Genomic DNA, 20,612 nt, shown 5'->3' on the forward strand with positions numbered 1-20,612 from the left:
CAAACCCAGTATGTGAGAGTCGATTCTTTGTATTTTTGTCATATTGTAGAGTTTGTTGTTATTTATATATTTTTTGCTGTTTGCGTTGTAAGTTTTGTGTTTTCCTATGCAGACTCAGAATAACCACTTTAGTTTTATCCATGACGCTTTTGCTTTCGTTAATTGTATCGAGTGATGTTTTGAATATTTTAGCCCGTTATCTATATTTATTCCTAAATATTTAACTATATTTTTATGTGGAATACGGGTGTCGCTGTTCTCTGTTTCTTTGATTTGAAATGTTTTCCAGTTTTTTATAATGTTCTTTGACGCGTTTGCTAGTTTTGGCCTAAATAGGATAGTTTCGCATTTGGTTGGATTGATTTTCATCTTCCACGAGTGGCAATAGAATTGAACTTTCCCGAGCAAATTTTGTAATTTTTCCTGTATTTTTTTATATATTTGAACCTGCGATGTATATGATAAGATCGTCCGCAAACGCTATGGCTGATGTGTCCGGTTCTGTTGTGCCGCAAGAGCTGGGACGGTGTACGGTCGCCGATTTCCTCCTGCTCGAAAAGTCTTGGCATCTTCTTGTTTTCCGAGGCGGACATGCGTCGTATGAGCGCCCGTTTGAGCGTCTCATATTTGTCGGTTTCCGGGGGCGCCGTGAAGATGTCCCATACCTCCTCTGCGTATTTTGCATCGAGTTGCGCCAGGACGTGGCAAAATTTGGTGCTATCTGCCGTGATGCCGCTTATCGTGAATTGCGCCTCAATTTGGTTGAACCAGATCTCTGGCCGGTCCGGCCAGAACGGTGGTATGCGAATACCTACGCGGCAAACTTCCGGCGTCGCGGCACTCTCGCGGTTCTCTTCGGTATTCATTTTATTATTTCTATATAACTATCCATGTCTCTAGTCGCACTGCACTCACTACCGCACAGCACTAATGATCACGTCGGGGTCACCAGTTTGGCGGCAGTTTCTAATTGAAATGTGGTGTTCGGTATTGTAATCGTTAGGAGTAGTGCGTTATGGTCACTGTCGTATGGTAGTATGAGAACTTGGTCGTTATTATTGGTTGTTTGGACTTTTAGCCTAAGGTCAATTATGCCTAAGTCTAAATATGAGTTTCCATTCGGATATGATGGTAATTCCGAACTGTATAGTTTAGCTCTAACGTCTATTGCGTTTTCGTTAAGCCAGGTGTTTAAATAACTCCCTCTGGGGTTCTCTGTCTCGTTGTACCAATTTGGATGTTTAGCATTAAAATCGCCATTCAGTATGAAATTCTTTCTGGTTTCCACATCTGGCGTAAGCCGAGATTACGTATAAATTTTTATTTCCGTTTAATTTTATAGAAATTGTTACTTCTAAATTTTTTGCTGCGATGGATTGCGGCGTAATTATCCGTTTGTACTTTATTGGTTTTTTAATTACTATTGCTGTGCCTCCACCTTGATTCATCGGATGGTTAAGTGTTTGCCTATCGTCTAATGGTCTGTCGTGTCTTTCTATATTGTAGTTGTCAAAGTGTAGTTTCATTTTTTCGTTTGTTCTGGTTTCACTGATGAGCACCATATCTGGATTTTCGGTTTCTAGTAGCTTTGTTAAGTTTGCTCTCCTTTGGGTAGAGACAATTGAGTTAGCATTTATTGTTATTATTTTTAGTTTTTTTTTAGTACGAGTATTTGATTTATCTGATTGTTGTTGTTGTTAGTCATTGCGTGTTTCGGGGGCTAGGATAGTAGAGTCCATTAGGAATTTTATGGATTCTGAATTTCTGTTGATTTGGTTCATCATTTGTTCCGTTTGCGCCAAGCGTGATTCCTGCATTACTTTTAATTGCGTGACTATTGCTTTCATTTCTGTATTATTTGAGTTGCTTTCGTTGTTTACTTCCGTGTGTGATGCTCGTGATGGTTGCCTTATATTATTATCAGTTTTGTTATTATTATCGTTATTTCTTTTTAACACCTCTGAAAAGCGTATGTTAGGTTTTATGTAATTGTTTAAATGTCTTTGTTTTAATTCTGCAGCTTGCTTTTTTAGCTTAATTTTATTTTGTAGTTTTTCCTTGAATTCCTTGTATTTTGGGCATCCCCTGTAAGAGGCTGGATGACCGTAGTTTTTGCAGACAATGCAATAGAGGTGTTCCTTATTAAGGTTTCCCTCAGCCTGCGTTAATTTACAGCTACCCGGGGCGTGCGGCTCCACACACTTCACGCAACGGTACTCTAGGTTGCAGTTGGAGGCCACGTGACCTAATCTTTGGCAGCGTTTGCACTGTATGGATTCGGGTTTTCGTAATTTTACCCACCGTACTATTTGGTGGGTTACTTTTTTTATTTCGTGCAATTTGCCCGCCGAGCTATTTGCTGTTATTTGGAATAACAACAGTGGCAAAGTTCTTTTCTGCTTTTCTGACATTTTTGTTTTGTGAATCTCGTTACATTTAAGAAAGTTAATTTATCGTTGTTGAGGTTTTGTAATTCTACCATTACTTCTTCTGGCTCATAGCCGCTATGAATGCCTTTTAAGATGAATGTTTGTGCTTTCTCTGTTTTGGATGTTAGCTATGAAGACAGAGTGCTTACCTTCGTTATGTTTTTTCACGAAAAAGTTTTTTATTTTTAATACACTGTTCATGAGCCTGATCGCGTCCTTGGGTCCTGTCCCATTATTATTAGGGGGACCGGAAAGTAATGTCGTTTTCTTAAGTTAAATTCACACGACTACATTTTTAACAAGTTTTTATTTCTAATCAACAATATATTCACCTTCGTTATCAACAACCTTTTGCCATCTAGTATACAAATTTTCAATGCCGGAGCGGTAAAAATCAATCGGTTTTTCTGTAAAATATGTCGAGATAGCATTTTGGACATCATCAAAATTTTCTAATTTTTTGCCACTAAGACAATGTTGCAGTGATCGGAATAAATGGTAATCCGAGGGTGCAATATCGGGCGAGTATGGTGGGTGAGGCAGTACCTCCCACCCCAATTCGTTAATTTTGTCTAAGGTCCGTTTTGCACAGTGCGGTCTTGCATTGTCATGTTGCAGAATAACTCCTTTTCTGTTGACAATCGCCGGATACTTTTCAATCAAAGACTGGTTTACTCGTTCCAGTTGTTCACAACAGACATCTGCATTAACAGTTTGTCCAGGTTTTAACACTTCAAAGTGAACAACTCCGCGTGTATTCCGCCAAACACACAGAAGTGCCTTTTTGGGGTGTAAACCCGGCTTTGCAGTAGTTTGTGGTAATTCATTTCGGCTGAGCCACTGCCTTTTGCGTTTCGGATTGTCGTACAGGACCCATTTTTCGACTCCAGTGATCAAGCGATCAAAAAACGGATCTGTACGGTGCCGTTGAAGCAATACGTTGCACGTGATGGACCGGTTGGCTTTATTCTGTTCGGACAGATTATGGGGGACCCAAACACCAGCTCTGCTTATTTTTCCAATCTGTGGCAAATGTTCTTGGATGGTTGACCAAGGTTGGTTAAGGCTCTTTGAGAGTTCCACAATTGTTTGACATGGATTTGCTTCCACTTCTGTCCTTAGCACATCGTTATCTAATGTTGTTGGTCTTCCTGATCGATGGGCGTCCGAGAGATCAAAATTGCCTGATCTGAACTTGGAGAACCATCTTTGGCATTTTCGAACGTCCAATGCGCTTGGATAATTTTACATTTTGCGTAGCGGGAGTATTTCGCTCCCTTGCTCTGTTTTTGTCTCTTTGCCGTTCATGGTGGATGTTACGCTTCCCTTTAATTTGTTTTTACATGTTTATTATTATTATTTTTTTTTTCCAAACGTTTTGCTCCCCGGGTTAGGGATTCGGATATTGCTGCTATGCCGGTTGCAGTGGACGGCGCAGCGCGGCGCGGCGACTCTATTTTTTTTTGGTTTCTTCCAACGAGATATGGCCATTGGCCGAATGACTGTGACAAAAATTATGTTTTCTTTTCTTCCCGCACATATCTCCCGTGGTGGCCCTTGAATACAAGCAATACAGGTGACAATAACCGGAACATGCTGTTCATGTCACTGAAGACATCCTTAGATAATTTGTGGGTCTGAAGGAAGGAATGTCCACTTGTGTTCGCGGAATGTCTCAATACCATCTTCACTCGTAATCGTGCATAAAACTAACGAGTAAGTAATATACACTACTAGTTATTACATCGTATACGTTTTCTGCATCACGCAAAAATATTAGAGAAGAATAGTTGTTTGAGTTTATTAACTTAGATAGCGGAAATAAATAAAAAAAATAGAGCCAACAGCACGTGGTGTTCCCAAGCGGTCACCCATCTAAGTACTAACCACGCTCAACGCTGTTTAACTTCGATGATCGGACGAGAATCGGTTTTTTGCAACGTGATATGGCCGTTGGCGATGTATTAGTAACAACAATTGCGTTTTCTTGTTTTTCAGCACATATCTCTCGTGATGGCCCTCGAATACAAGCAATGCAATTGACAATAATCAAAGTATGCGATTCGACCACTGAAGACATCCGCCGATGATTTGTGGGTCCCAAGAACGGATATTTCCCTGTGTCCAAGGAACATCTGACTACCATCTTCACCCGCAATCGTTCATAAATCTAATAAGTAAGTAATATACACTACTAGTTATTATATCGTGCTCTTTTTCTGCATCACGCAAAAATATTAGAGAAGAATAGTCGTTTGAGTTTATTAACATAGATGGCGAAAATAAATAAAAAAATAGAGCCAACAGCACGTGGTGTTCCCAGGCGGTCACCCATCCAAGTACTAACCACGCTCAACGCTGTTTAACTTCGATGATCGGACGAGAATCGGTTTTTTGCAACGTGATATGGCCGTTGGCGATGTATTAGTAACAACAATTGCGTTTTCTTGTTTTTCAGCACATATCTCTCGTGATGGCCCTCGAATACAAGCAATGCAATTGACAATAATCAAAGTATGCGATTCGACCACTGAAGACATCCGCCGATGATTTGTGGGTCCCAAGAACGGATATTTCCCTGTGTCCAAGGAACATCTGACTACCATCTTCACCCGCAATCGTTCATAAATCTAATAAGTAAGTAATATACACTACTAGTTATTATATCGTGCTCTTTTTCTGCATCACGCAAAAATATTAGAGAAGAATAGTCGTTTGAGTTTATTAACATAGATGGCGAAAATAAATAAAAAAATAGAGCCAACAGCACGTGGTGTTCCCAGGCGGTCACCCATCCAAGTACTAACCACGCTCAACGCTGTTTAACTTCGATGATCGGACGAGAATCGGTTTTTTGCAACGTGATATGGCCGTTGGCGATGTATTAATAACAACAATTGCGTTTTCTCGTCTTCCAGCACATATCTCTCGTGGTGGTCCTCGAATACAAGCAGTGCAATTGATAGTAACCAGAATGTGCGGTTCGATTTGTGAGGACATCTACTGATGATATATGGGTCCAAAGAAAGAGTATTCACTTGTGTCTGAGGAACATCTAATTACCATGCTCACCGACAATCGTTCGTTATAATTATAAGTGAGTAATATACACTACTAGTTATTAACATCGTATGCCTTTTCTGCATCACGCAAAAATATTAGAGAAGAATAGTCGTTTGAGTTTATTAACATAGATGGCGAAAATAAATAAAAAAAAATAGAGCCAACAGCACGTGGTGTTCCCAGGCGGTCACCCATCCAAGTACTAACCACGCTCAACGCAGTTTAACTTCGATGATCGGACGAGAATCGGTTCTTTGCAACGTGATATGGCCGTTGGCGATGTAAGACTAACAACAATTGCGTTTTCTTATCTTCCAGCACATATCTCTGGTGATGGTTCCCGAATACAAGCAATGCAATTGATAATAACCAAAATATGCGATTCGATCACTGAAGACATCCGCCGATGATTTGTTGGTCCCAAGAACGGATATTCCCCTGTGTCCAAGGAACATCTGACTCTACCACCTTCACCCGCAATCGTTCATTATAATTATAAGTGAGTAATATACACTACTAGTTATTAACATCGTATGCCTTTTCTGCATCACGCAAAAATATTAGAGAAGAATAGTCGTTTGAGTTTATTAACATAGATGGCGAAAATAAATAAAAAAAAATAGAGCCAACAGCACGTGGTGTTCCCAAGCGGTCACCCATCCAAGTACTAACCACGCTCAACGCTGTTTAACTTCGATGATCGGACGAGAATCGGTTTTTTGCAACGTGATATGGCCGTTGGCGATTTAAGAATGACCACAATTGCGTTTTCTTATTTTCCAGCACATATCTCTCGTGGCGGTCCTCGAATACAAGCAATGCAATCGAAAATGACCAGAATATGCCGTTCGATGACTGAGGACATCCGCATGATGTCCATGATCCACATGATGATATATGGGTCCAAGGTCTTCCTATATTATTACTATTATTAATAACTTTAATTCATTATCTAAATTCACATCTTTGTTACAGGTGAAGTGCATCGATCAGTTAAAATAACTCAAAATTCATTGAAAATACGCCAACAACCAACGAAGCCGTACACAGACGCCTGTCACCAGTGAAACAAGTAGTAAGTACATGGTATTTAATTATTATCAATCACCTTCATATAATCATTTGCATAAACAGTATTGGGAGATCATTTTTTGACCTGCTGAACTAAAATCATAGGCGCCATGCTGGCAATATCGATAGTCGGCATGTACATTTATATTGTACATATGCCAGTGGTTTCAGCCCATGAATAAATGATAAAATGATATCACGTCGACCAAGCGTTCGACACGTGACAACAGAGCTTACACGTTCGAAAACATTTTCTTTTTGCCATTCGACACGGGGAATATTTGAATATCGTCGATGGTTCCATTACGACAGATGGTCGGACTCATTATTTGGTGAAATCGAGCTCGTCGAAAATTTATGCACACTCTCACGCTCCGCGCGCAAAATCATTTCCAAAATTCACGGGATGCTCTGCTCGGCTAATTTTCGGTATACACGAACACATGGTCGCATACACGCGCACACATACGTGTCCGGTATGCGTACATATAATGTATGCGGCACTAACACGACGAAGAGATCGAATATACGCATACACGAGCCACGGAGGCACGTGTTGGTGCGGGAAAACGCGAAGCGTACGCGCGCACGCGCGCGCCCCAGCGAAACATGTGCAGAGCTACACGAACAGGAAAGGTGTATTGAATCGACGAGTATCATGCAGCTGACAGCTAGAGCTAATTGAATCTTGACTCTATCTATCTGTCGACTCGAGCTGAGACTCGACTACCGCCGCGAATTGCATTTCCGTTCGACAGAATCGTTCGCGCTCGAGAATTCTATCTTCTCTCCCTTCCACTCGGTCCTTAATCCTCATCGTTTTTGTAATGTAGATGTATGCGGAGAAGCCCGAACGACGAAACTGTTGGTGACAGTCCTGTTTCTTTTAATCGGCCAGCACCGGGGATCGTTTATGAACACTGCAGACGATTAAGAAATGTTTGAACTTCTTTATTATTCGTACCCCTTTTCATACCTAAATAGGTGATCCACATACAGTAACATCGATTGTATAAATCTCCACTATAACCAAGTAACCGTTCCATTGACTATACAATCACGTTTTCCTGACTAGTTTGTATAACTTTGGTATAAGTGATACAACCCAGAAAATGTGTATTTGAAATCGTCTTCATTGTTTGAGATAGTTATTGTGATCAAATGTGTGTGTGCATATATACAGTAAATTCCCCCTCATTGACGCTCGGATTGTACACAAAAATGGACAATTTGCTAAGGGGAGATACAAGCCTTGCGGCATATTATTAGAATTATAAAAACGTGCCGCGAGGCTCGAATAATCGTATCTCTTCTCCAATTGTCCATTTTTGTGCAGAATCTGTGCATCAATTAGGAAGAATTTACTGTACGTACTTGAAGCTGCTTTATGAATATAATTCTTTTGGTATGTCTGATTATTAAACTAATGCCCGATTATGTCCAAACACCAGTTTTCGCCTCTCCTGGGAAACATATCCCCCTTCTCGGCGCGCGATATAATTTATTCTCTCGCACGAAAATAAAAACAACAGAAATCTATTTTCCAGTTAGAACCCGTTCGCTGGTGCTGCCTGTACATCCCCGGCTCTCATATATTTTATTTCATACAAATTTCCGAACTGGAACTTTTACTCAAACTTTATTTCCACCATTCATATTCACATTGTTTACCGCCATTGCACGGCCCGAGCCCCGTCCCCCGAATCGGCATCGCCAAACCAGAAAAGCAGAAAAATGATGCATAGTTGTATGTATATAATATATATATATACACACACACATATACATACGCTATATATACATACACACACATATACATACGCTATATATACATACACACACATATAATACACAGCGTCAACCGAGCCCGGTGAATTGAATTCGTTAATTCTCCGCGCGGTTTCGATTACCGTCGAGAAGCTGCGCCCTTTTTATTCCGATTTTAATTTTCCTCCGTCGAATCGACTCGAATCGGCGGGTATACGCGATTGATATAACGTTTTAACATCGTTTTAATTGATCCGGCCATTCACGTGGATTCGAAGCGATCAGGGTGGACCGTGGGGTAGGCCAATGGTGGCAAGGGAGGGGGAAGGACTCCGTGATTGAGAATTGCGCGTTTCGAATACGCGAAAGAATACCATGGAATTCTGTGGCGGCCGGCGTGCGTGTAGGTGATGTAGGTATCACTTATCCGAGAGCGGGGCGATACCAGCCATTTTCAATTTATTTCAAGAGTCTTTTCGTGGCGGAGAAAAGAAGGGTGACTACCGTCGACTACCACCAGAGAGATACCTATACAACGACCAATCGTGCTCTTTCCACCACCTCCCATGGCGCCCGCCACCAATAACTGTATCCCGAACCCGATGTTAAAGCCCAGAACCTACGCTATCCGCGAAGATCATTTAAAACCTGTGTACTTGAGACAATAGTTTATTAACACGTGGTCCGTAGAACCACCACCACAGGAAACCCCGAAAAGTCAAAGTAATTGAATTAGACGATTATTTACAAAACGGATTCACTCAAGATGATTAGGTTGACAGTTTGAAAATTATCGAGGTCGAAGGGTGATACCTTTTTATAACTATTTACCACTTAGTTGATAAGACCGAAATTGCGGAGTCGAAGTTTATCGTGGTAATTTAAATTGCATATTTTTTTATCAGGATCTTCGAATAGACTTTACGAACTAGTGAAATAGAGGTAATCGCATACGCAGAAATATTGCTCGACAGTTTTTTCACACAGATTCGGCCTTTTTTAGGTTCATAAGCAGCTCGAAAACGCTTTGTACGATCCCTCAAACGATGTTTCGTATATAGTTAATACTCGCTCTCCGATAACATATTACGAAATAACGGTCGAGTAGCTGCGTGCTTGAAAATCATTTGAAACGGCCGTTTAAAAAAAACCTTCTGATATTTTTGCCTCGTTAATTTCTTCCACGAACGTGCTCTTAAAAAATACACAGAGAATATATGCTCGCAAAATTAAACCCGTACAAGTGTGTATAGACGGCGGTGAGTACGAGGAAAAAAGCGCGGGACGAGAGCCATTTTCAAAAAAGGAAAAGCCGGGGAACATTTCACTTCGTGCCCGCAGGAAACATGAAATAATAAACAATAAATCTGTTCCTTCAATTGGTTTTACTTTACTAAAATATTTAAATTCGCGTTTTCATAATTTAATTTAATTTAATTTTTAATTATTTAATACTTTAATTTTTGATTATGACGCTAAAGTTCCACGCAGAAAGGCATAGTTAAATAGATACAGTTCATGAAAGACCAGCATATCGCGCTGGTAAATACCTGCTGAATACTTCCACGCGTTTCCTTCAAATTAGATAAATAGGATCCGTATTTTTGTCTAAGATAACTTTTTCTTTTTATCGTAGGTCAAACGATAATTAGAAGAACAGATATCTATCGTGTCAATCATCGATGAAACAATTTTTGGAGTGTTCTGATCCAAGCTACGCTTTTGATGCAAGTGCCATTTAAAAAAGTATAAGTAACACGATAGATGTATAATAAAATCATTGACAAAGTTTGAGATTAATTCATTTTTTTTGAGAAAACATAAAAAAGTCGATATTTGTTATTTAAAAAAGAAAAAAAAACATAGAAGAAATTCGTCTCTTTGAATCCACAAGCGTTGAACTTGATCCCCCGGCTGTTTCCAGGTGCATGCGGCAAAAATAGTGGTTTCGTACGCATAAAACGCGAATATAACAAACACGGTGAGAGGGTGGTGGGAGCCAACGAGGAAGCGAGAGAGGGCGTTGCGGCCGCGGAATTATTGAACCCCATTGCAAATGTGAGAGAACAGTCGGGGAACGGAGAGAGGGAAGGCGCTAGGTAACGTGGGAGGTGGATGAGAGCGAGAGAGTTGTAAAAATAACGCAGTTAATTAGCAGCAAACCACTTTAGCGAGCTCGAGCCCAGTGCACACACTGTAATAAGCAAAGAACAACTCACGGGCGAAAAACGCCCTCGAACGCGAGGCAACTGAAACGCGCCAAGGCTCAGACGAGTCTCTCTCTCTTTCTCAAACACTCTCTCCTTTCCTCTCTCACTCTCTCGCTCTCTTTCCCCTCTTCGTCCCTCGTCTCCTCCTTTTCGTTTCTGTTTTGCTTTTCTCCTCGTTCCTTCTTTCAACTCCCGCGGCTCCTCCCCATCACTCCGACTCGCTCTTTCGTTGCGTACTGTTTCCTCCTTTACCGGTCGGCTCAACCGAGTCGACCATAAACAACGGACGTTTTAACAATTTCGCTGTTGCACGCCGCCTCGAAACTCATTGTGCCGCGTAAAACAACCCCGTTCTCTCGCCGCTCGTAGGCCTGTTTGTTTCGCGATTTACCGTCTCAGCCCGCGCAGAATTAATTTCGCATCCCCTCCCCACTGTAGCCGGCTCTGATGCCTTTTTTTTTCAACCCTCCGGGATGGTTGATGCGGGGCACTTTAATTGCCTGCTGACCGTTTACGCGAATCTAGAAATAATGGTAATGTTAACGTGCCGAGAACGTGGTGACTGCAGTCGTCAATTCCACCCACGAGATCTCTTCTTATTGGAGAGCATGATGCAAATAATTGTATTAAAGAGCATTGCACAATCGTATTCGCAACATCGACCGAATATTTCCTGACAGCTATAGGATTTACATTTTCTTAAGTTGCAAACATAGAAGTGAAACTATATAAAATTCTATTAAATCTAACATTTCATAATATTTTTAGGTTCATCGTGGAGTTCGACACAAAGTTTACAATTTTGGGGAGACAGAACAGTGCCAATTAGATTCGCGACCGCTCGAATTAAGGAGCAGAGATCAAGGGGTCGTTCGCGACGGACAAAGGCAAGGGAAAAGTTTTCCTTGAGAGAAAGAAAAACGAGAAGCGTAGATGTCAGAGGCTGTCACACGCACAATCGCGAAAGATAGAAACGATTCGCACTTGGGAGGAGAGGGGAACCCCTTCTACCGATGCGATCCCCTTTCTGGTCACCGACAATGGTCCACAGGGAGAAATTGAATTGGCAACATCAGTAAACGACGCCGGAGTTCCTACAGCACCCCCGAAAAGGAGCGAGAAACGTGAACGAGCGGGACGAAAGTGAGCTCGTGGAAGGGGTTGCTGGCTGAAGAGGGAAAGAGACGGTGAACAGGGACGCGTTTCACGCCTCGTGGATTTCAAACCGTTTGAAATCCAGGTGGAAATAATACAACTTTGCGTTCCTTGTTAAAGATCAAAGGGAACTTACCCCAATCTCGATTTCGACGGTCCTAGGTTTCTCTTTCTCTGTTTCTCCCGTTCCTTTCGATACATACAGCCAACGGTAAGACGTTTCATATCCGTGGGCTCTATTCAAAACCATTTACGAATAGCATCGTATTGTTTTTCCCCAATACAACCGAGTCTTTTGTCTCGACTGCGACGATACGCGGGCCTATTTTTTTCATTTCTCTTAGTGCCAGATATGCAACCGCACATACAATTTCAGTCTACTGTTTGATTTCAAAAACTTCAATTAATGTTCAACTGCGGCGAGCGGTATTACAGTCATTAGCATTATGCGATATGACATTTGGTCAACCATCGCTTATACCGGCAATAAAACTAAAACTAAATTGGTTTAGAACATGAGAATATCGAAATAGGCATATCAGTTTAGTCTCTAATGAACACAACATGCACTTCATATTTTCTTACATACATATATTTAGTATGAATTAGGCGCTTTTCGAATTCTTACGACTGCGAGCATAGAATTGAGAGAAAATAAAAATATCTATCAAAATGAATCATCTAATGCTATAATACAACGCTATATCATCAAATTTCTTACATTATTGTTTATATTTGTATTTATTGTTTCATATAATATTTTTGTGTTATTCAGAACAAGTATACGACGTAATAAATAGCAATGTATATTACTTACTTATTACTTTTATGAATGGAATTCAGGCATTCCTCGGGCACAAAAAAAAATCTTTCCTTGAGACCCATAAATCATCTGCGGACGTCCTCAGTGATCGAACCGCATATTCTAGTTATTGTCAACTGCATTACTTGAATTCGAGATCCGTCACGAGAGATATGTGCTGGAAAATAAGAAAACACAATTGTTGTCATTCTTAAATCGCCAACGGCCATATCACGTTGCAAAGAACCTGGTTATTCCACTCCCGCACACTTGCCAAAAAAGCAAAACTAATCTGCTACCAACTCCTAATCAGACCCATCATAACGTACGGCTGCGAGATATGGTACAACATCGCCGCCTCCATAATGGAAGAAATACGCGTTTTCGAAAGGCGATGCCTAAGAGCTTGCCTCGGTCTTTACAAATCGGCCCACTCTAACTACACAAGAAACATAAGCAACGAAACTATATACAATAAAGCCAACATTAATAGAATCGATAATTTCATAGTTAGAATAACACGAAACTATTTTGCCAACACAAAACAAGTCACAAACAATAGCTTAATATTCCCAATAGCACACCCAGACGACAATTACATCGTAAAAACCCTGACAACAGGCTTCATACCTCCAGAAGCATTCGTATACCTGGACAAATCAGGATACATACAAAACAGAAAGGGGGTTCCGGTATTGTACCATATCCCGCGCCGCAAAGGAAACAAACGTGTCGAACACACACCACAGGAGCATGATCAAATCACACTTGAATTAGGATACCGATATAGCGCTGCTATCCCGAATAAAGATCGCCTAGAAATTACAAAATTAGACTATAAGAAATACTGGTGGTTAGCCGATAGATTCAAGACACCGTAGTTACCTGTAAAAGTGAGCAAGTTCATCTATTATTGTAGCTATTGAACTGCCACTCATCACCGCTACCAAAGAAGCAGGTGCAATTTTTTTTTTTTTTTTAAAGGAAACGATGATCTCGACGATAGCTCCTAAGAATGAAATTAGTTACTAAGTTACTCGATAAGTAATGATCACAAGTCATCACTTCATCTCATTTCACCCTCGCTACACCCACATCTTCCTCAACACATCCATCCCATCTGTAAATAAAATCTCCACCACTCCACCCTATACTCATCTCATCTACCATTGTGTAAATAATCATCTCACCTTCATCTCATCTACCATTGTGTAAATAAACATCTCACTCTCATTCAAGCTTTGTAAATTATGTGTACATGTATATATTTACAATTAAGTTTAAAAATTATGATGCGAGCTCCGATTTTGTTAAAGGCTTTTGGGGAGCAAGACTAAAATAGATATATTTGCGACATTTTTGTACAATGAAATAACTAGTTTAACGAGGGGTAATCTGCCGATACTCCTCCGGCTAATAAATAATAATTTTTAGACCTAATGTTCATTTATACATTAGTATTGCGATATTTTATAAGAACTTTTCGTTTATTTTTATAGTTATTTTTAAGTCCGCTATAATTCTGTATGCCTTATAAATAAACACTTTACAAACGCAAAAAACGCAAACGTTGCAAAGAACCGATTCTCGTCCGATCATCGCAGTTAAACAGCGTTGAGCGTGGTTAGTACTTGGATGGGTGACCGCTTGGGAACACCACGTGCTGTTGGCTCTATTTTTTTTTATTTATTCCCACTATCTAAGTTAATAAATTCAAACAACTATTCTTTCTCTAATATTTTTGCGTGATGCAGAAAAACCAAACGATGTAATAACTAGAAGTGTATATTACTTACTTATTAGTATAATGAACGATTACGGGTGAAGATGGTAGTCAGATGTTCCCCGGACACATAAGTGAATATCCTTCCTTCGTATCGACAAATCATCTACAGATGTCATCAGTCATCGAACCGCATATTCTGGTTATTTTCGATTGCATTGCTTGTATTCGAGGGCCGCCACGAAAGATATGTGCTGGAAAATAAGAAAACGCAATTGTTGTTATTAATACATCGCCAACGGCCATATCACGTTGCAAAGAACCGATTCTCGTCCGATCATCGCAGTTAAACAGCGTTGAGCGTGGTTAGTACTTAGATGGGTGACCGCTTGGGAACACCACGTGCTGTTGGCTCTATTTTTGTTATTTATTCCCACTATCTAAGTTAATAAATTCAAACAACTATTCTTTCTCTAATATTTTTGCGTCATGCAGAAAGGTATACGATGTTAATAACTAGTAGTGTATATTACTCACTTATAATTATAATGAACGATTGTCGGTGAGCATGGTAATTAGATGTTCCTCGGACACAAGTGAATATCCTTCCTTGGGACCGACGAATCATCTACAGATGTCATCAGTCATCGAACCGCATATTCTGGTTATTTTCGATTGCATTGCTTGTATTCGAGGGCCGCCACGAAAGATATGTGCTGGAAAATAAGAAAACGCAATTGTTGTTATTAATACATCGCCAACGGCCATATCACGTTGCAAAGAACCGATTCTCGTCCGATCATCGCAGTTAAACAGCGTTGAGCGTGGTTAGTACTTAGATGGGTGACCGCTTGGGAACACCACGTGCTGTTGGCTCTATTTTTTTATTTATTTCCGCTATCTAAGTTAATAAACTCAAACACCCTATTCTTTTCTAATATTTTTGCGTAATGCAGAAAACGCATACGATGTTAATAACTAGTAGTGTATATTACTCACTTATTATTATAATGTACGATTGTGGGTGCAGATGGTTTTGAGACATTCCTCGGACACAAGTGAGAATCCTTCCTTGGCACCCACAAATCATCTGCGGATGTCCTGAGTCATCGAACAGCATATTCTGGTTACTGTCAATTGCATTGCTTGTATTCAAGGGCCACCACGAGAGATATGTGCTGGAAGACGAGAAAACGCAATTGTTGTTATTAATACATTGCCAACGGCCATATCACGTTGCAAAAAACCGATTCTCGTCCGATCATCGAAGTTAAACAGCGTTGAGCGTGGTTAGTACTTGGATGGGTGACCGCCTGGGAACACCACGTGCTGTTGGCTCTATTTTTTTATTTATTTTCGCCATCTAAGCTAATAAAGTTAGACGGCAGTTCGCCCTACCAAATTTTTGCATGACGCAACAAAAGCATATGATCTAATAAACAGCAATATATATTATTTACTCATTAATTTTATAAAGGATTGCGGAAGAAGATGGTATTCAGACATTCCTCGCAACAAGTAAAAATCCTTCCTTGGGATCCATAAATCATCTGTGGATGTCCTCAGTGATCGAACCGCATATTCTAATTATTGTTCACTACATTAATTACATTGCTTGTCTTCGAGGATAACCATAAAAGATATGTGCTGGAAGAGAAGAAAGCGTAACTGTTGTCACAGTTACTTCGCCAACGGCCATATCACGTTGCAAAGAACCGATTCTCGTCCGATCATCGAATTTTTAAACAATGTTGAGGAACACCACCTCCTCACCACGAGGAGGTGAGGAACACCAAAACAATGCTTGGGAACACCACGTGCTTGTTGGCTCTATTTTTTATTTTATTATAGATTCTGATTTATAGTTCCCTCTGTCAATTGAAGAAAAAGCGAAAAGGAGAAGAAATAAAATGATGATAATAAGAAGAATGTATTTGCATTAATAAATATTTCACTTGCTACTAATTCTTTACATATTATCACATATTTTTATTTTCAAGTAATTAACCAGCGCATTATAAAGGAACATATCCAATGAATTGTAATTTATATACTTTTAATTTTTTTTACTTCCCTGTATAGTACCATATTACCCACTGAAAGAAAGATAATGTTTTAATAAAATGAGTTCTTTCCTTTACGTTATACAAAACACATTTGATGCATAAAATGAACAAAATATTAGCAGCTCACCATAAGGATCATAACGCGGTCCTTCAAATTTTTCAGCTATTCTTTCTCTCCTTAGTACATACTTGTGTCCACTTGCTACGCTTTCCAGCAACACTAAAAGATATCTATTAAAAAATAAGAATGTAAGTAAGAACTGCTTAGGACAGTGTGATGCATATGTATCAAACACTCGTGTCAGTTGTATAAGTATATACTTTAATATACAAATGATTCTTCAAAGAATCTGAATTCTTTAACTAAATACTTTAAGCACACATCAATAAACAACTGATGGATTGAAACATTTTTATTGAATGTAAACCAACTTATCATTTTCAGTTAAAATTACTTTATCAATGAATTAACTTATACTTACTTGCTTTTAGCCTTTTTACATAATACACTCGTTATAAACATGATTTATAATTATATTTATATAAAATTCAACGTGTACACTTGGAACTATTTTCCAAACGCAAATGCGAACAACAACACCAAGAGAGGTTAGAAACTTTCTCAGGTTAGGAAACAAGCACAAATGATGATAAAGTAGTTGTCTCTTTTATCATTAAATGAACAAAAAATGATGACTGTTTATTAAATGTTATTTTCTAATAATAAATTCATATTATCATTAATTGGCAGTAATAAGTGCTTTCATACTTTTTCAGTCATTTCTTGTTAACAAAAAAGATATAATAGGTTTTAAACATATAGTACTCGATAGAAGAATCACTAACGAAGTGAAGCATCATTGTCACAACTGTTATAAATAAGTATATATTTGTTTAGATATCTTATAAATGATGTTAAATTGGAAATTAAATGTAAATTATTTTTGTATACACTTTTATATGTTTTACATTGCATAATATTTTCTAGACAACACTATTACCTGAAATCAGAAACTCAGACATTTCTTAGTATTATATGATAATTTTACTTATAATTATGAGATGTATATGAAATAATGTATTGTGCATATAAGTGAAATTAAATCTACATTCCCTCTTTGAATCAAAATTTAGCTACTACATCAAATCTACTTAATTGAAAATATAATTAAATGAAGTAGTAAATTGTAGAAAACATAATGAAGGACTTGAAAAAAATTGTAATCTTCATTGATAATAAATTTCAAATGAAAATATTTTATAGTATACAATTAATATCATTTAGATGTTACTTTATGATTTGCCATCATCTCCAATCTTTTGACTACTTTTCCAAGGTCAACTTCTTTTTGCAATTTTAAGTAATCTATTTTTCTTACGTTGTGTATACTAGTCCATATAGGTAGTAATTTACATAGTAAACGTATGTGTTCTTCTAATTCATTGGGGGTTAATTTCGCTTTGAAGGAATTCTCCAGTTTTCCAATTACGAATTCCATAGTCAGAACACTTTTTTTCTCAGCTACAAAAATGTTACGTAAGATTTTACTCAGTTCTGGAAGTCTTGAATACATCGTAGCTTCTTTGTCGGCATCTGGTGTTCGTGTCATCGCTTCGAATGCTTTAGCTGCTTGTTTAGCCCGCACCTAAGGTACAAAATACAAAGAAAAAAACGTTAGTTATTATATTTATATAAATTTTACTAGCAACAATTTTTTATATTAAATTTGTACCTTCTCTAAAAGCGCCTTTGGTATGCCTTTAAGCGCCGAATTAATGAAATTATTTTGCACCGTAGGTGTAGCGGGCGGTGTATCCACAACCGAAATATTAACTTTCCGCATAGTATCTACAGTTTGAGTTGAACTGTTTTTCTCATCTCTTTCTGGAGATGCCTTTGAAGTCATCTTTGCTTCAGCTAATCGCTGTAATGCTTTTTCCATGCGTGTACCGCAACTGAATAGTGATTTTGCTTTATCTACAAAATTATTGGCATAATTTAATAACTAATAATTAATAAGTAGTTACTGATAAGTTAATAAAACTAAATTTACCAAGAACGTCTTTTGCACTCGTAACTTTTTCTACATTTGGTGGCTGAGGCAATTCTGATGGTTCAATTGGTTTGCAATTTTCAACATTGAACTCCGGATGCCAACGTACAATCTTCTCCTTTGGTACCTTCATCGGTGTTTCCAAATTGAGCAAAAATTTCTCGTGCTCATCCTTTACTTTATCTGTAATTAAAAAATAGTTCATTGTAAAGTATGACTGAAATGTAACTATAGTAACTATTTCAACTTGTTATTACCAAGTAAAACATTATAGACCTTCCTCCGTCTATCTAATAATACTTTTGGTCCCATGCTAACTTCAGAAGCTGTTCTCAAGACATCGTCTGCGTCTGGTGTATTTCTTCCATTTTTTTCTTCTACAATCGGTACCAAAACAAGCTCATATTTATCTTGTTTAGATGTAGAACCAAAGGTACGATATTTTTCCTGGTGATACTGGTATGCATTTGGGTAAATAGTTTTAATTTGTGCCATGTGTTCTAATGTAAAGTTTTTACGTAATAATTCCTGAACTGCAGGCTTTAATTTCTTGAAAGTTATTGTTTCTTTACGATTAAAGAGCATTGCAGACACCTACATAATAAAAAACATTATTTGTGTAAAATAAAAGCAAAGTGTGTATAAGTTTTTAAATAGATATATACCGTGTCTACACATCTAAATGCTTCTGCCAAAAATCTGTAATGATATGGCAGTGGTAAAGCAGGTGTTCCACTTTCAGCTAAAGACAGATACTGTTGATAAGCTGGTGCTTTAGTTGGACTACCCTTTACTGGACTGGGAGTCGATTCTTTGGGTTCAAACAAAATTCGTTTCTGAGGACTAGATGCCTTCAATCCTCTATTCTTCATTGGACTTAATAATGTTTTACTTGGCGATTTGTATGCTTTCTGTGGGCTGTAAAATATGAAAAGTAACATAAGTAACATGGTGAAACACAAGATGATATTTTGCTCTTATTGTAAACATTTTACCTGACTGGTATTTCAAGTTGAATTTTCTCAAATTTCTGTATTTGTGGCTTCTTGATTTCATTCTGCTTTTGTAATTTGTCCAACTTTTGTTCACAATTCTTAAATCTTGCAATAGAAGCTTTTAATTCTGCAAGTCGTCCTGACTTGTTAATTTTGTTCTTTATATCAGTTATAGACAATTCCTGTTTTGCTAGTTTGTCCATAGTTAAACCTTTTTTTGGAGTAGTACAATTATTCAAAGATTGATCATTCGATAGATTTTCAGCAGCGGGATTATTCTTTTTTGGTGTTCCTGAAGGTTTCTTCTTTGGACTAAGAGCTCCTTTTTTCTCAAACAATACTACTTTGTTCGCATCCAAATCCTCTGTAACTTTCTGGAAACTCTCTCGAATATCTGCCTGACCCTCTTGTCCAGAGAGTTTTCGAGAGCGCAAAGCTCTAGGCTTTGGATTGCTTTTAGATGTTTTTTGTACATTTGATTTGGGAGAATCGAATTGTATATTGCGAACAGCAGAATTTGGTTTCATTGCACGATTACTTGCCATTTCTTTCTCTGGAACTAGAATCACTTTTGGACTTGCTCCCATTGTACTATCCTCTGTGATTGAAGCCAATGTGTGTGATCCGGACGATTCCGAAGTATCTTTATTTTGCGAATTTCGACTCTGGCTACTCACTAACCTCGTTTGGTCTCCTTCAAGAAGCAAGACCTTTGCCTTGCTTCGCAAATCGTCAGTAGCTTGTCGCTTGCGCGTATTAAAATACGCCGTTACTGACGGCTGAGACATGTTTTTATATACGAATATATACACGTGATGCAGATGTCCGTTAAAATTTTCAAAATTTTCAACACTCTGTTTACGGACTCGCGATGTTCCCTGTGATAATGCTTACTAATTGCTACGGGCGATAATGAGGGTCCAAAGCCCGCCTTTTTTATCAGTTTGAGCGCCAAACGTAATGTAAACGAACAGCTGCTGCTGCTGCTGTGCTGCAGTGTCAATATCAACAAGAAACGCGCGTAATTTAAATTCATCGATCGGTTTACATCATTTACATTTCACGTCAAAGTAAAATCTTGTTTTCTATACTAACTGAAATTTTCGATAACAAATTTATTTATGAAAAGAAGTAGTAACGATCATTAAGTAATCACAAATTTGTCTCAAATGTTAAAAATGGATACAATTAGGTAACACAAATCAACCGTATTATATTTACATGCAGATTTTAATTAAAAAATGTACTTTTAAAAGTGTACGTTAATCATGATGTTT

At 38.5% G+C, this 20,612-nt stretch overlaps 2 protein-coding genes, 1 long non-coding RNA gene and 8 other non-coding genes across 11 annotated transcripts in view; 4 read left to right on the forward strand and 7 right to left on the reverse strand.

Annotated features, from left to right (window-relative positions):
- LOC117228991 (uncharacterized) overlaps positions 1-12,511 on the forward strand; it is a 53,849-nt gene extending 41,338 nt beyond the window's left edge. The window contains exons 9-12 of the long non-coding RNA XR_013033048.1: positions 5,811-5,991; positions 6,276-6,400; positions 6,468-6,567; positions 11,309-12,511. This is a non-coding gene — a long non-coding RNA (uncharacterized LOC117228991). The remainder of the gene's footprint in view (positions 1-5,810; positions 5,992-6,275; positions 6,401-6,467; positions 6,568-11,308) is intronic.
- LOC117229054 (5S ribosomal RNA) lies at positions 4,268-4,387 on the reverse strand. Its single transcript, XR_004492452.2, has one exon. It is a non-coding gene; the product is annotated as a 5S ribosomal RNA (ribosomal RNA).
- Positions 4,728-4,847, reverse strand: LOC117229066 (5S ribosomal RNA). The gene has a single exon (XR_004492460.1). It is a non-coding gene; the product is annotated as a 5S ribosomal RNA (ribosomal RNA).
- Positions 5,188-5,307, reverse strand: LOC143263833 (5S ribosomal RNA). The gene has a single exon (XR_013037160.1). It is a non-coding gene; the product is annotated as a 5S ribosomal RNA (ribosomal RNA).
- On the reverse strand, positions 5,651-5,770 carry LOC143263827 (5S ribosomal RNA). The gene has a single exon (XR_013037153.1). It is a non-coding gene; the product is annotated as a 5S ribosomal RNA (ribosomal RNA).
- On the reverse strand, positions 6,116-6,235 carry LOC117229047 (5S ribosomal RNA). The gene has a single exon (XR_004492446.2). It is a non-coding gene; the product is annotated as a 5S ribosomal RNA (ribosomal RNA).
- Positions 12,512-14,514: 2,003 nt separating the features above from the next.
- On the forward strand, positions 14,515-14,634 carry LOC117229055 (5S ribosomal RNA). Its single transcript, XR_004492453.1, has one exon. It is a non-coding gene; the product is annotated as a 5S ribosomal RNA (ribosomal RNA).
- A 342-nt stretch (positions 14,635-14,976) lies between these two features.
- Positions 14,977-15,096, forward strand: LOC117229053 (5S ribosomal RNA). The gene has a single exon (XR_004492451.1). It is a non-coding gene; the product is annotated as a 5S ribosomal RNA (ribosomal RNA).
- Positions 15,097-15,438: 342 nt separating this feature from the next.
- On the forward strand, positions 15,439-15,558 carry LOC117229045 (5S ribosomal RNA). The gene has a single exon (XR_004492444.2). It is a non-coding gene; the product is annotated as a 5S ribosomal RNA (ribosomal RNA).
- Positions 15,559-16,131: 573 nt separating this feature from the next.
- Positions 16,132-16,927, reverse strand: mRpL33 (mitochondrial ribosomal protein L33). The gene is made up of 3 exons (XM_033485101.2): positions 16,769-16,927; positions 16,414-16,517; positions 16,132-16,316 (listed from the first exon to the last, which is right to left on the reverse strand). Exons 1-3 carry the CDS (start codon positions 16,807-16,809, stop codon positions 16,267-16,269), a joined length of 195 nt encoding a protein of 64 aa, XP_033340992.2. The 5' UTR covers positions 16,810-16,927; the 3' UTR covers positions 16,132-16,266.
- A 229-nt stretch (positions 16,928-17,156) lies between these two features.
- On the reverse strand, positions 17,157-20,310 carry dup (chromatin licensing and DNA replication factor double parked). Its single transcript, XM_076520542.1, has 6 exons — positions 19,336-20,310; positions 19,006-19,258; positions 18,598-18,934; positions 18,341-18,523; positions 18,020-18,264; positions 17,157-17,932 (listed from the first exon to the last, which is right to left on the reverse strand). The coding sequence occupies exons 1-6, from the start codon at positions 20,121-20,123 to the stop codon at positions 17,564-17,566; spliced, it is 2,175 nt and encodes a 724-aa protein (XP_076376657.1). The 5' UTR covers positions 20,124-20,310; the 3' UTR covers positions 17,157-17,563.
- Positions 20,311-20,612: the final 302 nt, after the last annotated feature.

The sequence above is a fragment of the Megalopta genalis genome, chromosome 1 (assembly GCF_051020955.1).
Source record: "Megalopta genalis isolate 19385.01 chromosome 1, iyMegGena1_principal, whole genome shotgun sequence".
Taxonomy (NCBI): domain Eukaryota; kingdom Metazoa; phylum Arthropoda; class Insecta; order Hymenoptera; family Halictidae; genus Megalopta; species Megalopta genalis.

Bases quoted from the DNA above. Each gene is read 5' to 3' on its own strand.
- mRpL33 (XM_033485101.2), bottom strand. From the start codon at position 16,809: ATGTTTATAACGAGTGTATTATGTAAAAAGGCTAAAAGCAA. The intron at 16,518-16,768 runs GTAAGTATAAGT...ATTTTTTAATAG, and splicing joins TGTAAAAAGGCTAAAAGCAA to ATATCTTTTAGTGTTGCTGG. The intron at 16,317-16,413 runs GTGAGCTGCTAA...TCTTTCTTTCAG, and splicing joins ACCGCGTTATGATCCTTATG to TGGGTAATATGGTACTATAC.
- dup (XM_076520542.1), bottom strand. From the start codon at position 20,123: ATGTCTCAGCCGTCAGTAACGGCGTATTTTAATACGCGCAAGCGACAA. The intron at 18,265-18,340 runs GTAAATTTAGTT...ATAATTTTGTAG, and splicing joins GAGTGCAAAAGACGTTCTTG to ATAAAGCAAAATCACTATTC. The intron at 17,933-18,019 runs GTACAAATTTAA...TTTGTACCTTAG, and splicing joins CAAAGGCGCTTTTAGAGAAG to GTGCGGGCTAAACAAGCAGC.